This window comes from Aquarana catesbeiana, linkage group LG08 (assembly GCF_042186555.1).
Source record: "Aquarana catesbeiana isolate 2022-GZ linkage group LG08, ASM4218655v1, whole genome shotgun sequence".
Taxonomy (NCBI): domain Eukaryota; kingdom Metazoa; phylum Chordata; class Amphibia; order Anura; family Ranidae; genus Aquarana; species Aquarana catesbeiana.
In genome coordinates, this window is record NC_133331.1 from 176,703,576 (window position 1) to 176,727,842 (window position 24,267).

At 40.9% G+C, this 24,267-nt stretch overlaps 1 protein-coding gene across 1 annotated transcript in view; it reads right to left on the minus strand.

The window, feature by feature from the left end:
- SGPL1 (sphingosine-1-phosphate lyase 1) overlaps positions 1 to 24,267 on the minus strand; it is a gene marked incomplete in the record, with an annotated part of 82,315 nt that overhangs the window by 11,474 nt on the left and 46,574 nt on the right. Inside the window, 9 exon segments of the mRNA XM_073596707.1 lie at positions 1,265 to 1,385; positions 2,906 to 3,052; positions 5,712 to 5,950; positions 8,422 to 8,568; positions 8,792 to 8,890; positions 9,491 to 9,599; positions 18,931 to 19,019; positions 21,019 to 21,147; positions 24,202 to 24,267. Coding sequence (XP_073452808.1) covers positions 1,265 to 1,385; positions 2,906 to 3,052; positions 5,712 to 5,950; positions 8,422 to 8,568; positions 8,792 to 8,890; positions 9,491 to 9,599; positions 18,931 to 19,019; positions 21,019 to 21,147; positions 24,202 to 24,267 — 1,146 coding nt within the window.

Below are 24,267 nucleotides of genomic sequence, written 5' to 3' on the forward strand. Positions count from 1 at the left end.
ACTCCTCGCCCCCTTACATGCCACATTTGGCATATCATTTTTTTGGGGGGGTGGGAGAGTGGTTACCTGGTTTTGACAAGTACTTCCTGTCCCACTTCCTTCTTCTGCCGCCTAGGCGACTCCTATCCCCCTAGGCGGCCCCTCCCTCTCTGCAATCTTCTGGGACACGTTACAGGTCCCAGAAGATTGCCTAGCCACTAGGAGAGCGCAGAGCAACTCAAGCATTCCCCATGTGCACCCAGCTGTGAAGCCGCAAGCTGCCACAGCTGGGTTCCCACAGTAGTAATGACGGCGAGGGGGAGAGGAGCGAGGCTTCCGGTGGCCGCGTCGCTGGACAAGTGAGTGTCCGTTCATTAAAAGTCAGCAGCTACACTTTTTGTAGCTGCTGACTTTTAATAAACTTACAAAACAACGGATCTCCGCTTTAAAGGAGAATTTTAATATTTCCCGGAATTTGGCTTTAATCCCCGCCTACTTTAGAAACACAAAGCTAAAACGTGTTACTAATGCTCACGTCCCAATGTATTTCAGGAAATAAAAAGGAGCTACGAGAGGAAAAACTGAGGGTAGGACAATATACAAAACAAACCTGGTAAAGTTTCTTATTATCTTCAACTTTCTCTGCTGTTAGAGAAATTCCCAACGATAGCAACTGAAATGTCACACTAAACGCTCCAACAACCTAAGTTCGGTGTCAACAGGGCGAGCCAAAACTTAAATGGCCAATCAAAAAGCGATATGTCCATGTTGTTGGTGGCTCTTAGTATACTAGACACACAATAACTGCTTTTGGGGTAGACTCTGTATGTCAGGCTTTCAGGCTATCTTCTTTTTCACTGCCATTACAGTCTCAAGTTATGGCGTCACTACTCTGTTGGCTTCTCCTCAGGGACACCTATATGAATAAAATGGAGAATCCTGCCGCAACAATATGACACAATCACAGTGCCCTTGGTAGAAAGCCAGAACATGAAATCCAAATGGGAGACCTTGCAGCCAATATCTTTGAGGAGTACAGTATTTTAACCTACCTTAAACTTCCCACAAAACTTACATTTCAGTTCTGTATAGATTAACGTACAAAAACATAATGACTAATGCACTAATGTCCACATTATTTTTCCACCTATCCACTGAAAGAAAGCTGCACTTATGGAATATCAAATAATAAAAAACGGGCACAGGAAAACTATGTATTCATAAATCATCTATAATGCAATACTTCTAATTGAGGTTTAAAAAAGGGTAATAAAAAAATAGTTACCACTCCAGTAGTTTTGGCTCCAGGGTCTTTCATTATCACAGCGACAGACTCCTGAATGTCCTTCACAAAAAGCTGTGCAACTCCAGGCTTTGTATGTAGCACGGTGAGACATATGTGAATGCTGTCATAAAAAAGCAAATGAAGACTTGATAACAGCTGGCTCAACCACCGGAAACACTGGTTTCTGAGACTTCCCTAACTGTGGTACCTGTATAACCGGTCAATTCACACATATACAGTATGACTAGACTGAAGAACTTAAGGTTCTGTAGGTAACTGTCCACTGCTTTTTGTAGTAAAAGGGTCTTTACAAAAGAACTAGTCTGAATATAGGCCTTTCTATGGGTTCTAAATGCTTTAACCCAATAGAAGTGTTGCTTCTTTAGCTTCAAGAGCTGGTATTATAGTTTTTTTTTTCCTGAAACAGACCACCACAATCATGTGAGCAAGCTGTGCCCTCCCTGCTTCAAGGTGTACCTATGATCAAGACAAGAATAATGACCTGGACTAGTATCAACAGTCTCAGTTATCTTCTAGAATATATTGAAAGTCCAAAACCTGAGGCTATAATATATAAATGGTGTTTTCATCTAGAAGTCAGCACTCGTCTTCAACCACTGCTGCCTTTTACAGTAAACATTTAGCCCTGGTTCACACCACTGCAGCTTTGAAATCGCACTACATCAGCATGATTTCAAAGCCGCAGATCAGTACAATTTGCACCACTGATTTCATTGGGGCTCGCGACTTTATTTACCAGAAGTCTATGCAAGTTGCAATAAATTTCCCAAAAAAGTAGCGCAAGAACCTTTTTCTGAGTTGCAACGGTTCCATTCCTGGCAATGTGGTGCGACCTGTCATGCAATTTGAAACTTAAAATTGCATGACAAATCACACCGATGTTGAACCAGGGCTTAGACGGACTAGAAGTTTGCAGTAAAAATGCTGAAAGTCAGTAGGAACTATGTCAAGGTCTATACCTCCATCACTGCATCAACACATGAAGCTCAGGAAAGAAAGCTTCTACTGGTTCATAGGAGCAGATTTTGTTTTTATTACAGACCTGTCCTCTTTCACATTTATGACTGTAAGATGGGTATACACTGTTAGAATTTCATCCAAAATATTTCTTCGGTTCAATTTTCTAACCATTAGTGGGGTCACCTGACTTTTTCCCCCACCATAGTCACAAGACAATTCGAAGGAGCAGGATGGAAATGTTTTCCCAAAACAAATTTCTAACATCGTATGTGAATTTTGTGCAGTAAAGTCCATTTGTTCCAAAATCGAATGTTAAAAGCAAACTCAATTTTGAACTACCTTGGAATGATATTCGTCACAACGTTTTTGTTCGAAAATCTTCTAGCTTAAAATTTACTACTTAAAAAGCCTGGCAACCTTCTCTGCAGAAGGGTTTTTCTTTAAAAAAAAAAAAAAAAAGTTTCTTAAAACGACACTGAAGATATAACAAAGCTGTATAGACCATTTCAGCACAGGACAACAGTAATATGATATATTGCTTCTTTAATTGATGATAATATTTCTCAAAGTTTCAAATAGTGGAATTCAGGACTCCAAATTACGTAGTTATCATATACTTCTATCTATGTTTTGAAAACCAGCTTTTATAAATGTACTTACCTAGATGGAAACTGAAGAGTATTCAAGTTCCAGCCCTTAGCTGTCAAAGAGTTGGACAAGCGGTAAATGTCAAATTTATCTGACCCTAGTGCGATGACAGACACCTCTGGATTTCCAAATATAACGATTTCCTTGACCTTTTGCAACCTTCAAAGATATAAGCAAACCATATGACAATATTAAGTTAACTACAAATCCCATCAGTGAAGATAACCAGACAAAAATCAAAACTCATTATCCACTACCAAGGCCGGACATAAACGGTGCAAATTTCTTTCCTGCAAATTCACACGATTAACCCCATCAACACAGATAGTGCCGACATGGGAAGCCGTTCCCGCTGGGAGAAGACAGTGATTATTGTTATTGGCTATAGTAGCCGCTAGTGATAATCGCAAGAGATCTTGCAGACTGTTTGTACCCAAGCTGATTGGTCGATCCAACTTGGTACATTCAGCCTGCCCATTAATGGTTCGAATCTTGTCTGGTTCCTGCTGAACAGCTCAGTCAGCCGAGGTAAATAATCCAATAGAACATATACATGCATGCAAGAACTGCAAGACAATTTGCAAATCAATCACACACAGCTCTTTTACAAAAAGCAGATCTAAACAGCATTGTATTGGCGGTAATTTAAAAAAGGGCATACAAGAAAAAACTCCACCAAAATGAACAAACAGGTTACTGGTTTTAAATAAGGGGCTACTCTAATCACAACATTCTATAAAATCAAACCCTTTTATACTTAAAAGGTGAAGTATGGCCAAAGCTCTTTTGGCCATACTTCTCCTGTGGATCACAGGAGTGTACTTATTTCTGCACTCCTGAGACCCAGATTCAGCTGACAGCAGACTAAAGTCTGCTGTTGGCTGACATTGCAGAGCCAGTCCAGGCTCTACAGGAATACTGATGTCATGATAATGTCAGGGACCACACAGATGCCTGACCGGCAGCTGGCTCAGCCTCTCAGTGAGCCTCTAAGCCTGAACCAGCCGCTCCCCTTCCCTGCGTTCCAGTGAGTGCTGAAGGAGCAAAGCACAGAGTGTTGACTGTCACCACCCTGTGCTCAGAGCAGACCCAAGAACTTAGCGATCCAAAGCCTAGACTAGTGGGAGGAAGAAAGCTTAGTCATGATCTGTGAACATCAAGTGAATGGCCTCTCATCATTCTCTGCACAATTACACAGAAAACAATTCTACAGACACCACGGGCATCACATAGCAGCCTGCATGTAATGAAAGCGGACATTTAGTCACTTTTTTAACCTTTCCATCTATTAAATCCTCTACCCTTGCTGTTTTAACTTTGGATAGTAAAAAATGTTTTCTGCAGTAAATGCCTTATACAGCCCACTTCCTATTTCTCATCTGGTACAAAGCCTAGGCTTATGACATCATGCACAGCTCTCTCTCTCGTGAGAGTTTGCCAGGAAGGGAGGGGGGATGAGCCATAAGAGGACCAATGAGGGCTGCAGAGCTGGAGGTGTGGCTTTGTAAATCCAGGAAGTAAACAGGCAAGCAGCAGCTTCGCTGCCCACAGTTAAAATGACTGCAGCCACCAGCCAGACTTAGTGGAGGGAGATCTCTGCAGCATATATGGCAAGTACAGAATCACAGTATATATAACATAATATGCAAAGTGGTTGGAGGGAAACTTCAAAATGGCAAAGATGTTTTTAATGCAAAATATGTGAGTAGACTGCTGTTCCTTTTCGAATGACACGGAGAATGCAGGCGCAGTGCTGTCCAGCAGATGGCGCTATTCACTTCCCATCAAAAATAACACCCTTAGACCTCATGCACACTGGATGTTAAAATAACGTTCTAAAAACGCCAGTAGCTTTGCAAATGAGTCTTTCAACTTTTTTTTTAATGTTTTTGCAATAGCGTTTATTAGGGTTTTTCCGCATTAGCTTTTTTTTTTTTTTTTTTTAAGAAATTTTTTTTATTTTTAAACAATGGATCAAAAACGTTAAAAAACGCTGGTGAGCCACGTTTTTGCCTGTTTATCAGCATTTAACGTTTTTAAGCGTTTTTTTTGTGGTCAGAAAAACAGCTCCTGAATGGGATTTTAGGGTGTTCAGACAACAGCCCATAAACTCAACTGCTGATATACGTCCAAAAACGTCAATGTGTGCATGGCCACATAGGATAACAGAGGGGAGTTGATGGGCGTTAAAAAAAAAAAAGCCCAAACTCCCAAACACGCCCGTTTAGGAGCTTCAGTGTGCATGGAGCCTTAGTTATTTCAGCTCACAGAGATCACACTACTCTTGACAGTGTCTTCCATAGGCTAGTAATAGAGCCCCGATCAGGTTTTTTCTCTTTTGGGAATATCCATTCGAATTGTTTTGGTTACGATTTTCAGAAAAGGAGGGGAATTTCAATATGTGACAGCTGTCACCAGAACAAGAGGGGAATTCTACATATGGTAAAACCTGTTCTAGTCTTTTCACTGCTTACTGAGTCTCTGAGACAAGAAATGTAAAAGGGAAAGTAGAATTCTCTGCTATATCTGAGACTAAAAAAACTTTGCTATATATACATCAATACAGTATAATTTTCTTATGCTTGTTGTAGTTTATCATAATAGGCCAAATGCATCCCAAAATGTTGTGACATTTTAGCCACCTCTCTCTACTGTAAAGAATAGATATTGAAAACTGCTTCATACAAAACGGAATACAGATAGTAAGGCAAATATGAATGCAAAACCTGTAACATTTTATAACATGTAACCTGTGCAAGATGCAAGCAGAAGTGAATGAGAACAAGCAACAAGTCATAGATTTCTAGATAAAACGTACTCCTTTATGATGAACCGTGCAGCAGTAATGATCTTTTTAGTGGCTTCAATATATCCATCTTCTCCAATGTGCATCATTGTGGCCCAGCAAGCAGCTACTATACCACCAGGCCGGGAGCCAGCAATAGAGGGAGAGGCATAGAGACCGCCTGGCCAGTCTGATGCTACAAAGTATTGGTAATGTCTGTAGTCCTTGTTGCTGTACAGTATTACAGAGGAGCCTTTCGGTGCATAGCCATACTGGAATTAAAAAAACACAAAAAGTTTACTACTTACATTTCTGACCTACAGCAAGTACATTTCTTCCACCTTACATCTGCTTTCTTGTTAGATTAACAGTTAAGTCATTACATGCGGAAAAATATAGTAATATGTTAACATTCCTTAGATACTAGTTCACATATTTTAGTACAACTGCCTCCATGTACCTCATTTTTATATTTTTCACCAAGGTCACAATCTCTTCAGTCTATTTTCCCAAACCAGCCATGTAGGACGGGGGCAGAGACAGAAAGGGACACTTGGTGGCTTCTGCTGACATCATGTATCTGAGGAGTTCTATAACACTATCTACAGGACAAGTCCTTCTCCCTGGGCCGGGCAGAGACGACAATTAAAGTGTCAGGCTGCCCTACAGGCATTGCTGCTTGTGACGTAGGCAGCTGGATAGATTACAGTGGTTCTAAAGGCTATAAATTGTTTACCTTAAAGTGGTTGTAAACCTCAGACATGAAATATAAACAGAGCATATCCCTATATAGTGTGTACTTGTCTCAATTGAGAGCACTAAGTGTCATTTCTGTCTGCCGCTTCCTTCCTCTGCTAGCAGCATTAATCACTTCTGACAAGTTTTCCGACACCAAGAGAAAAAAGTTGACAAGGGAGGGATCTCCAGCTGTTGACAGCCTCAGCGCTGCTCCTGTGTTGTGTGAAGGGGGTGTGTCCCTTCCCTCCAATAAGCTCTCAGACCTTTCCTCACTGAGCAGTGCAAAGTGTGACTTTCCCTCTCCATCCACCTTTTTTTTTTTTTAAGTCTCAGACAAGCTTAGAAATTCCACAGTTTGAATGGATGTAGAGAAGAGAAGACTGCAGATAAATAGGTACAACTTATGTAGGAGGATTTGTTTCATCTCTGTACATCACCTGCGGATAGTCCCTTCACTGGATATATGTAAGGGTTTTACAGGAGTCTCAAACTGGGGGCCCCTTCAGCTGTTGCGAAACTACAAGTCCCATCATGCCTCTGCTTGTGGGAGTCATGCTTGTAACTTTCATCCTTGCAATGTCTCATGGGACTTGTAGTTTCGCAACAGCTGGAGGGCCACCAGTTTGAGACCCCTGGTTTACAACCACTTTAAAGCATCCCTGCATTAAAGAGGAAGTGAGAAGTCCCTCCAAAGAGAAATTTCCAGGTGTGTCACCAAGGTTACCAGAACTAAAGTCCCCATTGGAAGATTTTCACTCTATTACTGTTCTGATGTCAACCCAAAATTTGAAATTTTCATTATTTACTTTCGCTTTCGATGACGTAAACAGGACAAATAGAGAGTGAATATTCCTAACGGGGACACAGGCAGCAATAGAAACTGACAAGTGTTCTAACTTCTCTGCACTCTATCCAAAACAAAAAAAAAGGCGTGCGCTGCATTACTTAAGGCTAAGAAGAGTTTTAGCAAGTACAGAAAATACCTGTTAATCTCGCCAGAAATGCAAGGTCTTGTCATGTGGGCTGAACAGAAAGCACAAACAAGCGCCGCTAATTCCCACCCCAATCCCCCCATGTAATGAAGATGAACAAAGACAAATACGCAAGATACACTGGAGAACAAAACGTAGCCACCCAGGGACACAATTATGTTATTTGCAGGATCACCAGGTAAAAAATAAAGGAAAAAGACAGAGAAAAAATAAACTACTGTATTTATCTGTGTATAACACGCACGCCAAATTTTAAGAGGGAAGTTTCAGGAAAAAAAAACATATTTTTTAAATAAACAACTTTGAATACAAATAAGGGTCACTGTCCATCAATGCAGCCTGTTTAGTGCCCATCTGCAGCCTCCTCATCTTCCATCAGTGCAGCCTGAACAATGCCCATCTGCAGCCTGATCAATGTCCATCCATCTGCAGCACATCTCATCAATGCCCATCTGCAGCCTGATCAATGGCCATCCATTTGGAGCAGATCTCATCAATGCAGTCTGATCAATGCCCATCTGCAGCCTCACCATTGATGCAGCCTGGACAGTGCAGGAAATCACCGAGCCGTCATCTCCTGTTTACTCGGCTCACACACACACATACACATATATACACACACACACACACACACACACACACACACAGTCCCGCCATCAGCATTGGACCAGTTCCTGTTATAGACAGAACACTGGTCCAATGCCAGTGGTGGAGGCGGGACTGTGTGTGTGACGTGGGAGCTGAGTGAGAGCAGAGTTAGAGCAGAGTAAACAGGAGATGACGGCGCATGAATTCCGGCAGTGTTCGTCCCCCTCCTTCCCCTCCGAGGTAAGCTGTCAGTGTATAACACACACTCGTGATTTGCCCCCTATTTTCAGGAGAAAAAAGTGTGTGTTATATGCCGGTTAGTAAGCTGCAATATCTGTTACAGCAGATATACCTGTCTGCATAGAACACAGATACGACTATATAAATAAATATATATTAGCACAACACCCCATTCTGAGGTTTACCTTGTGGGTATCCGCTGAGATGCTGGTCACACCTTTCACTCTGAAGTCGAATAGTGGAAGGGGAAATCCAGCTTTCTCCATAAACACAATCAGGAAACCACCCAAGCATGCATCCACATGAAACGGGATATTGTATTTTAGAGCCAGCTATTAAGGAAAAAAAAAAAAAAAAAAGGCATTTGTCCAATCCAGTGTTTTTTTTTTTTTAATGAAATGATTGTAATGTACTTATTACATATTGCAATAGACATAATACAGTGAGAGATGATGTAGCAAGTCTTGAATGCGTTGCAATTTATTACCCAACTCGAACCAGGAATTTCAGTAAATAGAATTTCTGGCTCGGTGCCCTATTACAAGCCTTGCTTACCTTGGCGACTTCTTCTATTGGGTCAATAACGCCATGAGGGAACTGTGGGGCTGAACAAACCAACATGGCTGTGTTCTTTGAAATCGCTCTTCTCATGGCCTGTTAAAATAAAAGAGAATATAAGCACACTTAACATTGCAAGACTTAACAAGAAGTTTTCATGAACGTGCAGCTTCTCTCTCCGCCCCTCCCCACCACCATAAAAAAGTAACTTTAGAAATGAAGGTATTAACTGTTTACAAAAAATAAAATTGTGGCACAGATGCAAAAGGTGAAGGTGGTAGTGCCATCTCCACAATGTGTAGGACAAGAGCTGTCATCTCTGTAAGGCAGGAAAACACGAGGAAAAGGAGCATGTTACTAAGAGGGACATTTACAGGCAATGCGTACTTTTACTAAATTATTATTTAGTACACAATCTTAGTAAAGTTTAATGATATTCTAAAAACCTTTTTTCTATATTTACATTGTAATGATAGATGTACATAGGGTCAGCCATGTTTGGCTATTACATATGCAGGCTGTCCTTCCAAATGGGGGTGACTGGTTCTCTTTATGTTCACAGAGATGGCATTTCCAATTTAAACAAAATAAATTGGCCTGTAGAAAAAAACTGAATAAAAAAAAAAAAAAAAAAACCATACAGTACATACCTCCATATATTGCAGAATATATAGCTTCAAAAGACACAATAATTACCTTCACATCCACTTTCATTGTTTTTTTATCCAAGGGAATGTGCACCATCTTCATTCCAAAATAATTCGCTGCTTTGTCAAACGCTGCATGGGCACTTACAGGGGCGATGCTATAAAGACAAAAACATAAGTAAAATGCCTGGAGTTCCATTTACAGTATAGACACATACTGTACATACATACATAGCTGTGAAAAAGTATTTGCCCCTTCCCAATTTTTTTTTGTATATTTGTCACATGTAAATGATTCAGATCAAACACATTTTAATATTACACAAAGATAACCCGAGGAAATTCAACATGCAGTTTTTAAATTATTTCATTTATTAAAAAGGAAAAAAGCCTGGCCCTATGTGAAAAATGAATTGCCCCCCACCCCTTCTGAAATCATAAAATAACTTTTCAACCAAATTTTTTTGGAAAGCTGAGGTAAATTTCCCTTGCCACACCCTGATTACTGCCAGACCTGTTGAATCAAGAAATCACTTAAAAGCAGAGCCCCAGGCTTCTTCAGAAAAAATGAAAAGTCAGCAGCTACAAATACTTTAGTTGCTGACTCAATATTAACACACTTACCTGTCCACGAATCCAGCGGTGGAGGAGGAGGGTGGAGGAGGAACCAAACTGCGGCGAACTTAGCCGTAAGTGGGAGCGGATACCTGTCAAAACCAGTTAACCGCTCCCCCTCGAAAGGTGCCAAATGTGGGGAGGAGAAAAAGTGGAGCCTCCCCTTTTGGGTGGAGCTCTGCTTTAAATAAAAGCTATCTGACAAAGTGGAGCGCACTAAAAGATCTCAAAAAGCAACACATCATAGCACAATCTAAAGAAATTCAAGAACAGATTAGAAAAACAAGTAATTTACATGTATCAGTCTGGAAAGGGTTACAAAGCCATTTCTAAGGTTTTGGGACTCCAGCAATCCACGGCGAGAGCCATTATCCACAAATGGAGAAAAAAAACTGAGTGGCTGGCCAACCAAAATTACTCCAAGAGCACAACGACTCATCCAGGAGGTCATAAAAGAACCCAGAAAAAACATCTAAAAAACTGCAGGTCTCACTTGCCTCAGTTAAAGCATTTGTTAACCCAAAAGAAATTTGGCACCCTGTAACACCTGTAATACCTAGCTGATCCTGCCTGGCTATACCCTCCCCTCTGCAAACAGACCACGATAATCATGGCTGCTGAGGTTTTGGAGTGGCCTAGTCAAAGTCCAAACTTAAATCCGACGGAGATGCTGTGGCATGACCTTACAAGACATTCATGCTGGAAAACCCTCCATGTGGCTGAATTAAAACAATTCTGTAAAGAGTGGACCAAAATTCCTCCACATCAATGTGAAAGACTCATTGCCAGTTATTAGGTTTAGGGGGGATTTACTTTTTCACAAAGGGCCAAGCAGGTTTGGACAGCTTTTTTTCTCCTAATAAATGAAATCATCATTTAAAAATGGAATTTACTCTGGTTATCTTTGTGTAATATTAAAATGTGTTTGTTTCATTTAAGTGTGACAAATATGCAAAAAAAATAAAATAAAATAAAAAAAAATATATCAGGAAGGGGGCAAATATTTTTTCACAACATTGTACATAATCAAGGGTTGCTTTGTTACATACACTCCTAGGATACTTTGTGTGTGTGTGTGTATATATGCAGGTAACAAACAGGCTACTTTGTTACATACATGCAATCTCAGGGGCTACTTTGTTATGCAAATAACCATACAGCACATCATGGTGCTGCAGCTCAACACAAAGCATAAAGACTTGGTAAAGTGCTTTAGTTGTCCTTAAACCTAACAGAACAAAGAGGATGTGCGACTTGAGGGGGGCCTTTAATATCAAAAACAATATGCGCATTGAATCCTCCCCCCTCCTAAATCTTAAAAAAGCTGACTTTTCATCGCTTCCTTTGCACCCATTTACTTTTTTTTTCCTATTAATTTGTCTGCACCAAATCTCACCTAGGCAAGTGTGATGTGTCAGCCTCCTCCTGCAGCTTTCCTGGGATACCCACATTACATATCACAGGAGGCAGAAGACTATTCCCCTGCTATTACCCTTCCTCAGCAAAGAGAAAGAGAATAAAGAAAGCACATGTTAGATTTCATGTCACATCATGTGGGGTGGGAGCATCAAATGCTACATGTCATTTGATGGCTTTGTAAGAATGTTTGTAAGTATGTTTGCATATTTGTTTCTTCATAACCTAGGGCAGTGGTCTCCAAACTGTGACCCCTTGCTTTTATCCAGCCCTTGGGGCAATGTTTCATCCACTAATAACGATGGGACACAATTGCTCCCATTGACGGGGCTCAACACCTCCCAATGAAGGGGCTCAACTCCTCCCAATGAAGGGGCTCAACTCCTCCCAATGAAGGGGCTCAACTCCTCCCAATGAAGGGGCTCAACTCCTCCCAATGAAGGGGCTCAACTCCTCCCAATGAAGGGGCTCAACTCCTCCCAATGAAGGGGCTCAACTCCTCCCAATGAAGGGGCTCAACTCCTCCCAATGAAGGGGCTCAACTCCTCCCAATGAAGGGGCTCAACTCCTCCCAATGAAGGGGCTCAACTCCTCTCAATGACACCAAAGATGAAGCATTGCTTATTTCCACAGATATCGAGACGTTTTCTACTCCCACTGGGCACAGTCTGGCTTCCCTAAATTCTGAAGGACAGTAAACTGGTCCTATGTTTAGAAAGTTTGGAGACCTTCTGACCTATTGGAACATTTATCATAACATGTCAGGATTTTTTAAAAATAAGTCCACTTAAGTTTGATTTGACATTTGACAGTTCAGTACCAGCTGCCGCAGTTCTACTGCAGCAGGTTGGCTCCCCTGGGCAAATCGCCGTAGCTGCAAGTAGGCTGCTTTAATAGCTCTACAGGGCACCTGCAGCGCGATGACAGAGCCAATGTGCGTGCCCGGCAGCTGCGATGTGTGCAGGCACCCGCGATTGCTCCTGAGAGAGACAGAACAGAGATATGTCAATGTAAACAGACAGATCTCCGTTCTGTCAGGAGAGAGAAGACGAATCTGCTGTTCATACTGATTATGAACAGCGATCAGTCTCCTCATCCAGGCAGTCCCATCCCCCCACAGTTAAAAACACTCCCTAGGACACACATTTAACCCCCTTGAGCGCCACAGTAATTAGTGGCTATTTTTAGCTCTGATCACTGTACAAGTGTCAATGGTCCCAAAAAAAAAAAAAGTGTCTGATCTGTCCGCTGCAATGTCGCAGTCCCGCTAAAAATCGCTGATCACCGCCATTACTAGTAAAAAAAAAAAAATAAATAAAATAATGCCATAAATCTATCACCTATTTGTAGACGCTATAACTTTTGCACAAACCAATCAATATATGCTTATTTACTTTTTTTTACCAAAAATATGTAGGATAAGAATACATATTGGCCTAAACTGAGGAAGAAATTTTTTTTTTAACTTTTTTTATATTTATTATAGGAAAAAATATTGTTTTGTTTTCAAAATTGTTGGTCTTTTTTGTTTATAGCACAAAAAATAAAAACCGCAGAGGTGATCAAATATCACCAAAAGAAATCTCTATTTGTGGGGGAAAAAAAAAAGGACACCAATTTTGTTTGGGTACAACGTCGCGCATTGTCAAAGTGACGCAGTGCCGTATCGCAAAAAATGGCCTGGTCATTAAGGGGGCAAATCCTATCAGTCCTTAAGTGGTTAAATAGTTTGTTTGGACCAAGTGAGCCACACAAAGTATTTCCTTCATTAATACCCATGCCCTTGTTAGCACTGTATAAACTAACATCCACTACATACAGTATACAACGCTGTGTTCTGGCAGTGGTACTTCCCGTCCAACAAAATCAAGTCGGGCTGAGCATTTTATGAATGAATAGAAGGCTTCCTCTGTATGAGGTGGAGATTGTGATGTCATCCACCCGGCTCTTCACCTCAAAGTCTTTTTTTCATTCATAAAAAAAGAAAAGGTTCCTGTGAATGGCTGAGCACCGCTCAGCCTGTCGATTTTGTTCCAGAAATGGGACAGTAAGGCCTCATGCGCACGAGATGCTGTTAAGCGCGCGTTCAGAGGCAGTTGGACACTTTTTTCAACTGCCCCTGAACTCATTCAATGTTATCCTATGTGTCCATGTACACAGTCTCGTTTTTTGGCGTTTTTAGGCAGTTGCGTTTAACCTCGTTTTTCCAGAAGCAAAAAAAATGGGTTCAGACGCAAAAGTTTTCCACGTTTCAGACGCCAAACGCCGGTACTGCGTTTGCGTTTATAAGTGTTTTTAAAGGAACCCTATTTTTTGGACCAGAAAACACAGAAATATGATGGTAAGCTGCAGCAGAGAATGACATTTTGCGACCCGACTTTGGGGCCCCATATCTTGGGGCCACTTGGTGCTAGGAACCCCAAATTTGGTGAACAAACACAGTGGAACTAGCACTACAACATATCCAAATTATAGCACCAAGCACCAAGTGGCCCTGAGATATGGGGCCCCAAAGTTGGATCGCAAAATGTCATTCTCTGCTCTGCAGACGCTTCTAGACGCTAACGCGGTAAAACGCGGCACGCAAACACGGCAAAACGGGCGTTTCTAAACGGCGGTTTCAGTTTTTAAAAACATGTGTTCAGCAGAGTTTGCACTGGCATCTCGTGTGCATGAAGCCTAAGTCCCCATATAGCTGCCAGTACACGGCGCTGTATATGCATACAGTGCTGACAACCTCTGCATCGATTAGTGACAGCAATTGTTTGTTTGGACCAGCTTGATCCAAAACAAAACTATATGAAGTTAAATCAAACCTCAAGGTAGGATTTAAAGGGCCATGGAATTGTTGACGCAAATTGCGGCAGTTGTAGAAACTGAAAAACACTACAAGGTCTAAAGCTGATACAGACCACTGTATAACACATTAACCACTTAAAGTGGAGTTCCACCCACTTTTACAACTCTTCAGCATTCCTCACTAAACTGCGCACTGTAAACGAATTGGATATTTTTAAAAAAATTTTCTCAGCACCTACTGTATATCTGCTGTATTCATTTTTCACTTCCTCCTCCCTGGCCGTGGCCCATCGCATCATTTCCTGTTTGCAATGCCTTCTGGGAAGGGGCGGCAACTTCCTCTGACACTGCCATTGCTATGGAAACCTGACCTCAAACCTATTACACTGCTTGTGCTGCACTGAGCATGTGCGAGATCTGCATGAGATCCAGGAAGAAATACAGTCTGGCTTCAGATGCCCACGACCTGCTGTAAGTTTATAAAATAACAAACTACTGCTATAAACTAACAAAACAGACTAACTTTACTAGAATACATTAAGCTTATGTATTATAGGGGTATTTTTATTTAAAAAGTATAATTTTGTCCGGAACACCACTTTAAGGACCGAGCCTATTTTTGACACTTGTTGTTTACAAGTTAAAATCAGTATTTTTTGCTAGAAAATTACTAAGAACCCCCAAATATTATACATTTTTTTTAGCAAAGACTCTGGAGAATAAAATGGCGGTTGTTGTAATATTTCATGTGAAATGGTATTTGTGCAGCAGTCTTTCAAACGCAATTTATTTGGAAAATAATACACTTTTTCGAATTAAAAAAACAACATAGTAAAGTTAGCCCAATTTTTTTCTAGAATGTGAAAGATAATGTTACGCCGAGTAAACTGATACCTAACGTGTCATGCTTCAAAATACACGCTCATGGAATGGCGACAAACTTTGGTACTTAAAAATCTCCATAGGCGACGTTTAAAAATTTCCACAGGTTACCAGTTTAGAGATGATCACGGCGATACCACATGTGTGTGGTTTGAACACCGTTTACATATGTGGGTGCGACTTGCGTATGCATTTGCTTCTGTGCACAAGCTTCGATGGATGTGTCGCTTTCATTTTGAATTTTTTTTGTTAATTTTTTTACTTCATATATTTATTTTTACACTGTTTCTTTAAAAGAAAAAAAGTAATCAATCACTTTTATTCCTATTACAAGGGATGTTTACATTCCTTGTAATAGAAAAAAAACAGGACAGGTCCTCTTTAATGTGAGATCCGGGGTCAAAAAGACCTCAGGGGTCGCAATAAAAAAAAAAAAAAAAAAAAAGAAGAACGTTGTCCCTTAACCACTTGCCGACCGGCTCCTGTACATATACGTCGGCACTTTGAAGATGGATATCTCGGAAACGGCAGCAGCTGCTGCCACAACCGAGGTATCCATCTCTTCGGGAGCCAGTCGTGTTTACGATAATGGTGGTCTCTGTGGCGGATTCACCATGAGATCACCGTTATCGGCAGCAGGAGAGGGGCCCCTCTCCCGCGCCCTCCACCGGGTCGGATCCTTGTCGTGGCTGGGTATGGAGACGAGTGAGGCTAAGATGGTCCCCACCCGTCTCCATACCATAGCAGGGCGGAAACAACATCATAACGTCACTTCTGTCCATACGTCTTAAAGGAACATTTTTTCAATGTCATTTTTTTGAAGTGTGACATGTTAGGTATCAATTTACTTGGCATAACATTATCTTTCACAATATAAAATAAATTGGACTAACTTTACTGCTGTCTTATTTTTTTTTATTCAAAAAAGTGATTTTTTTTTTCCAAAAAAAGTGCGCTTGTAAGACTGCTGCGAAAATACCGTGTGAAAAAAAGTATTGCAATGACCGCCATTTTATTCTCTAGGGTGTTAGAAAAAAAACAATATATAATGTTTGGGGGTTCCAAGTAATTGTCTAGCAAAAAAAAAAAAAAAAAAAAACTGTTTTAAACTTGTAAACACCAAAATCTCAAAACAAGGCTAGAATTTAAGTGGTTAAGGCCGGAGGGTGGAAGTGACGTTTGACGACGCTCCCATCCTCCAAGGGCATAGAGTCAAGTGGGAGCCATGTTGCCCTCACTCAGCTTTCTGGAAGTAGCCCAGCTGCCCGTGGCGTCATTTCCGTGCGGACGCCTTCCTGGTGGTGGTCTCTCCAGTCACATTGGAGCCCTTCTCGGACACTTGGAGCACCAGGATCCCACTACACCATCAGATTACAGATGAGCCCATGTTTTTACTTCTTCTGAGTGTTTATAGTTACCTTGCCATTAAAATTTGCTTGTAATATTGCACTTAGATGGCGCTTCCTGTGTTCTCCCCTCTTTTATGAAATATGAACAGAGCATATCCCTCTATAGTGTGTACTTGTCTAAATTAAAAGCACTAAGTGTGATTTCTGTCTGCTGCTTTGTTCCTCTCCTATTTGCATGAGACACTTCTGACAAGTTTTCTGACAAGAAAAAAAGGTGACAGGGAAGGGAGGGCCAGCAGTTTCAGCTCTGTTCCTGTGAGCTGTGTGAAGGGGGGGGGGTCTCTTCCCTCCAATCAGCTGTCAGAGGTCTCCTCTCTGAGCTCTGCAGAGTGTAACTTCAGTTCTCTGCCCCTCTTTCTGAGACAAGCTTATAAATTGTGCACTTTGAATGTATATAGAGAATACTGCATAAAAAAGACAGATACAACTTATGTAGGAGGATTTCTTTCATCTCTGTACACCTGAGGATAATCCCTTCATGGTCAGGGTTTACAACCACTTTAAAGGGAGTGCAATTTCTGTGGGTGAGAGCAGAAAGTACACTTCTGTTGGGGGAAATATGGAGGTAGGCATTTACTTTCTAAAAATGTGCGCAGGCTATTGCATTAGGGTGTGCACCCTAAAGCGCAAAACAAACATGCCTTTCTCTGCAGCCTCAGTTGCAGGGGGCAGTGAATGAATGGGAAGTGCTCTGTGCTGAGTAGCTTCCTGTTCATTCACAAACTGAAGCATAGTAAACACCATTTACTATGCTTCAGTTATGAATGAACACAGTAAGCGAGTTTGTTCACGGTGTTAAATTTTGAAAAAGAAGGGGCTGGTAAAATACATATATTTACTAGCCCCTTCCCCCGCTCTCCATCCTGAAACATCCCCTGCATTAGTCGGGGAGAAAAGAGGAGGAAAGCCAGCAGCACTGCGGGGTGGAGGGGGCAATATGGGGGCAAACCCGGCAGAAATGGGAATCCGCACCGCATATAGTGATTAGGGGGTGCCCAGGCACACCCCCTGCTCACACTTATGCTGGTCATCATGCTTATTTAATGGTTTCAATACTTCCTAAGTTATTGATCCAGAATAAGCACGCAGATCAGAATTTCTCCCAGGACAGCGATTCCAAAGGTACTGAAACCAGAGACAAGGAAATTTATATTCAGAAAGAGGTTAGCAGTTGCAGCCCCAAATTTCTTTTAGTACAGGTTTTGTTTAAGAATCTCTTTACGCTGGTGTGAGAAGAGATTCTTTAAAAACATAGAACTTTGAATATTGAAGGAGAACAACAGCAAGAGATATTATCAGATTCCAAACCAGGTAAAGTCAGCCATACATAGATTTCAATTTGGCTGGTTTAGCAGCAACCAAAAATTCAATTTTGATCCATGTATAGGCCGGAAAGTTGCACTTCTGCTTAAACGCCATGTTGGATTTTACCGGCTTGATCAGCGCTGCCAGCTATAGCCTGCAATGCTGATCAGTTTATTCCCTGCCGTCATAATACAATAGCTCAGCAGGGTGGATTCCCCACTCACATTGAATGTGTGGATGGGGGAATGGGCTGCCTACGTAAGATCAGGAGCAGAGAGTGGAGATGGAAGCACCATGAGGGCACAACTGAAGGTTTGGAGAAACATTGTCTAGTGTGGTGAATAGGATCTTCTTCTGCAACTTTAAGATGGTAGAATTCAAATTTGACATTCACAGCACAAATCCATGGATCCATCAAGTTTATGTCAACATTTCCGAATACTAGTGGTGTAATTGCAAGAATATGGCTTTAGCATGGGCCAAAACCCTAAGGCCCCTTTTACATGGGCAATCCAATCAGGTCTGCCTGTCAATTTTTCCAGGCATTCCAGATTGGACCCTTCAGTCTCTTGTATGGAGAGGTGGATGTCAGTGGACACATGTCCAAAGACACCCACTGCAATCCGATCTGATCCTGTCCACCAAAAACGGATGTCTAAAACCTATTCCCTATCTGTCTGGTGGATCGGATCAGATGGCATTGGATGGAAACAGACCGCTGTGTCCATCTGATTGCCCCATAGACGAGAGCGGGCTGTGTCCATGTCCGCTCTGCACAGCGGAGCAGACATGGACCTGTCATCCGCCTGCTCAGCAGGGATCAGCAGAGACCACCCGCTGAGCAAGCGGATCCTGCTTCACGGAGGTGCCCGTGTGAAAGGGGCCTGAGGGGCATTTCCAGGATCTTGTCTACTCCATGCTGCACCTTTTTTAGAAGGCTAATCATTCCTAAATCAATGTGATTTTTAGATGTTTCAGGACAATGCACGCTAAATTAAAAAAAAAAAAAAAAAAAAAAAAAAAAAAAAGAGACAGCTAAATATGAACAGACAACAGGTCATACATCTCTGGGTATTTAATGCCCTTCTCAAATGCCAGATCTCTGTATGCTTTACAGGCCATTAAGATGCTTTCTGTACCTCCAGATGTGACCTGCAAAACAGAAAAGTAAAACAACTGAGTGCAGTCTGTTACACAACTCTGGTCTTGCCCCACTAGCCTGACTAGCATACCCCCCACCCTTTCATTGACAAACTAACAAGTGGGTCTAATCCTTCATATGTCAGGGTTTTCTATACAAGAACCAGCAGGAACTGACAAGACAAGAATTACTTTCATCTACTAAATTCCAGCTCCACCTTCTATGTGTTTTAGACCCATCATATTTCACTTTGTGCATTACACCTGGGTGTTATTAGACTCCACATATAATTAAAATGGTCAACAGTCTAAGTATTAATAAAGACCAAGTGCACACCTATGTGTTTTGGAAACACATTGTCCTTGTATTAGTGTGTTATGCTGTCATTCATTCTGAAAGGCACCTCAGTGAATGAATGGAATGCAGCTTTGAAGCACACTGCAAATCATGTAATTGAACAGAGAAATTACTTTGTTTATAACACAGGGCCACGTGCCTCAACTTCAGCTTTAAAAAAAAAAAAATATTGCATGGCCACTGGTTTTACAAAAGGACTTACAGTTGACCTAATGCATAAATGTAGAAAAGCGTTTGCAAAATATGTGAAAAGCCAGCTGATTGGACATTGTGAAGCAAGCAGCTGGATATGTGTGTGTTGATCTCATCTTCAGAACGTATTGCACAAGACAGTTTGTACAAAGATCTATGCTGTACAGAGGACTCTCCACATGCTTCCTGTTTGCTGACAGCTCAGTAAAATCAGCTGCCCATGATCCGCAGCAGACAGCTGTAACCACAGACAAACAAACAGTACTTAACTCCGGCTACTTTTCAAAAAGATTTAAAGGACATGATGATCAGGGACACGCTTTCGCCCCTGATGTTAACCCCTTTCTCGCCAGTGTCATTAGTACAGTGACAGCTTATGTTTTTCAGTACTGATCACTGTATTGGTATCACTTGTCCACAAAAAGTGTCCCTTATTGTCTGATTTGTCTGCTGCAATGTCGCAGTCCTGCTATAAATCACTGATCGCCACTATTACTAGTAAAAAAATAAATAAATAAAAATATCCCAAAGTTTGTAGATGCTATAACTTTTGCACAAACCAATCAATATACGCTTTTTACCAAAAACATGTAGCAGAATACATATTGGCCTAAATTGACGAAGAAATTAGATTTTGTTTTTTATTAGGTGTGTTTTAGAACAGAAAGTAAAAAAAAGTTTTTTAATTTCAAAAATTGTCGGTCATTTTGTGTTTATAGCGCAAAAAATAAAAACCGCAGAGGTGACCAAATATCAACAAAAGAAAGCTCTATTTGGGGTGAAAAAAAAAAACGGACATCAATTTTATTTGGGTACAGTGTCGCACGACCGCGCAATTGTCAGTTAAACTAACGCAGTGCCGTATTGCAAAAAATGGCTTGGTCATGAAGGGGGGTATAGCTTCTGGAGCTGAAGTGGTTAAGCTTGAGCAGGTACCTTAGAAAGTAAACAATGGGCAGCAAGACGAATGCCCGGGAGAAGAAGAATTTGGGTGCACATGAAGTAGGTTGAATGATGATGACCATCAGAATGAAGTTATATAGCTGCAGAAAATAAGTATTATGGGGAAAATCTCTGGATTAAAGTGAAATGTTGCAGGAAGAACTGAATTTGTTATGTTATCTTTTAATGTGCAATTCATTTTCTTCTTTTTTTTATTGGCTGGATTTGTGTTTAATGTAATGCATGTTTCAGCAAGTCTGAATGAGCAAGTTCAAGTACGCAAGCATAACATGTCTCATCAGCGTTATTAACAGAAAACCCCTTATAACATAAAATCTTATTCACCACATTTTTGTGGTTTAAAAAATTCTTTACATTTTGATGTTATAGTCAATAGGAGTCATCAGGGTTACTAAAGGACACAGACTTTAGACTAGCTGAATAGACGGACAGAAAATTGTTTGCTTTTTATTTTCAAAGTTTCAGAATAAAAATGTACAAAAGAACAAGAAACCTTACTGTGCCACATGACTGCGGGCCTCCATTGAAGAGCGTGCACGCCATTCTCACTACTTCCGCTTCCATTTTGCGCACGCCAGGAAAGATATCAGGATGCAAGGGATTACTCCAAGCAAATTCTCCATACACCTAAGGAGTAAAACAATACATCAGCATCCATAAAATGTTGATTTGTGAATAATTCTACCTTAGGGAAACAAAAGAGTAAGCAACGTGATCACATAAAGTAGAACAGAAGTAAATGTTATGAGGAGCTAGTTTTTCATTGCAATTTGACTACAAGTAGAAGTGTATTGTTCTATCACTGGGCCACATGACAGTCTAAGGGTGGTTTTACACTGCCCCGCTATGCCTTAACACAGATGACAACAGTTTGCGTATGGGTTAGCTGCGTTTTCCCATAGACTTCTAAGAGGTCCTGTGGTTTTGGTACAGATTCAGAAAGCTCCTGCATGCTGCATTTTTGGTGAGCTTTCTGAAAACGCACCAAAAAGCAGGGGACCTTGTGGGAAAGTGAAGCTAACCCGCACAAAACCCGTGGGGTTAGCGACGCTTTGCCCAAAGTGCAGTGTGCACTGGGGCAGTGTGGACCTACCCTAATAGAAGGAATGTGTGTTTTACCCAAAGTAACCAGTGACTGGCACATAGACTAACGCTGGCCGTACACAATACAAAAAATAGCTCAAACTCCTTTTCAAATAATGAACACTCAGCCGCAGGAGCAAACAATAGTGCCATCATGAAATGACCGAATTTTGATTGATAAATCATTCAATGGATATAAATATATGAATTTTTTGTTCGTTTTGTCACATATGCCTAGTACAAACAGTTTGAGTGAGAAACACATTAACCTTTCAATGCATCCTTCATGCGGCAGAATTTTCCAACCCGTTCCTTCGATTTTTCAGCTCTGAAAAGTTAAAACCGATTTTCTATTTGTGCCCATTAACGGGACGAAAAATAAACAAACGGTCAAATGACAGATTTTCCAAATATTTTTTGGGTAATATATGGCCAGCATAAGTGGGGTTGATTTACTAAAACTGAAAGTTGCAAAATCTGGTGCAGCTCTGGATGGAAACCAATCAGCTTCCAGTTTTTTTTTTTTGGTCAAAGCTTAACCACTTTACGACTGCCCTATTGTAGCTTTACTGCTACTGCCGCTGTGCGCAGGATTACAGACAGATAGAGATTTTATATATATATATATATATATATATATATATATATATATATATATATATATATATATATATATATATATATATATATATATATATACATATACATACACACACACACACACACACACACACACACACACACACACACAGTGTGTGTGTGTGTATATATGGGCATGACAAATTGCTTTAAATTGCCAGCTAAAAAAGTTAGGAGCCAGTTTTTTTAACAAAGCTTTTTTGCTATACAGCACTGCGTTATTTTAACTGACAAATCGCACTGTACCCAAATTAAATTTATAATTCACACAAATAGAGCTTTCTTTTGGTGGTATTTGATCACCGAGTCCGCACATTGATAGGCGGAGGGGGGCGACTGGGCATTGGTAGAGGAGAGGGCAAAGAAGGGCTAAATGTTAAAAAAAAATAAAGGGAAGAAGGATACACCTGCCTGCCACCCGGAACTGCATGTCCCGGGCATCAGGCAATAGGATTTGTGGACCCCTGTAACAGTGAATGGGCTGACAAATGCCCAGGCACCCGGACGCAATTTCTAGTCGCAATGGCGACCTGGCGCCTGGGGTTTGTTGAGCACTATATTATGATTGTGCACAGTGGGAGCCGATCAGCGGGTAAAGCGGACTCGATGTCTGCTGACACATGCCGATCATTTAGTACACAGGCAGAATGGCAGTCTGCTCATGTAAACAAGGCAGATTGCTGTTCTATCAGTAGGAAAGGCATGGATCCCGTGTTCCTGCAAAGCAGGAACATGGATCCATACCTTCATCTAGTAAAAGCACCTCCCACACAGTACACAAGCACTAGAGCACTAGATAGGTGCACAATTAACTCTGATCATCCCTGATGTTAACCCCTTCCCAGCCAGTGTCATTAGTACAGCATATTTTTAGCACTGATCACTGTATTAGTGTCACTGGTCCCCAAAAAAGTGTCCAATGTCTGCCGCATTATCACAATACCACTAGAAAAATCACTGATCGCTGCCATTACTAGTAAAAAAAAAAAAAAAAAAATTCCATAAACATATACCATAGTTTGTAGACGCTATAACTTTTGCGCAAAGCAATCATACGATTTTTGGGATTTTTTTTTTTTACCAAAAATATGTAGCAGAATACATATTGGCCTACATTTATGAAGAAATTCAATTTTTAATTGTATATGTTTTAAAGCAGAAAGTAAAACTTTTTTTTTTGTTTATAGCGCAAAAAATAAAAATAAAAATAAAAATAAATGCAAATGCAGGAGGTGATCAAATACTACCAACAGAAAGCTCTATTTGTGGGAAAAAAGGACATATATTTTATTTGGATACAGTGTTGCACGACCGCGCAATTGTCAGTTAACTTAACTCAGTGCCGTATCGCAAAAAAATGGCCTGTTCATGGAGGGGGGGGGGGGGGGGGGGGGGTAAATCTTCCGGAGGTCAAATGGTTAAATTGAACAAGCGGACGTTAGAAGCCGATTGGCTACCATGCACAGCTGTACCAGATTTTTGCACTCTTTTTGCACTCAGTTTTAGAAAATCAAACCCCATTGTGTCTTTTGATTAACATGGCTTTTCGTTCAGACACTTCTAATCATGATTCCTAGGAATATCTACATTTACTAAGTCAGTAAACAGTGGTTACATATTAGTGCTGAAAACACCTTACAGTACATTTACATGTTTTCATAGGATGTTGTGTGTCAACTATGAACTTTTTAATAACCGTCTGGCATTATTGAAGGAGGCATAGTTTCAACAAGCATTTGTATACACGGTCTTCTAAGAGGCTTCCCAAACTCCTGGCCTGCACTCAGCACAGATGGAGCAATCCTTCACCATCCCCTGCCTATAGGGTTCAATGCTGGTTTTATGATCTACTTTATTTTTTATTTACTCTTCAGTAATTCCTTCAAGTAGGAGAACCACCCCTTCCCAAACAACTATTTACAGCAAAGAAATAACCTTGGAATAAAAATGTCTGCTTACCTTTACAAGCAGCTGAGTCAGCCGTTCGTCTCCACTATAAACAGTCCCAGAAACCTTTCCTTTCTC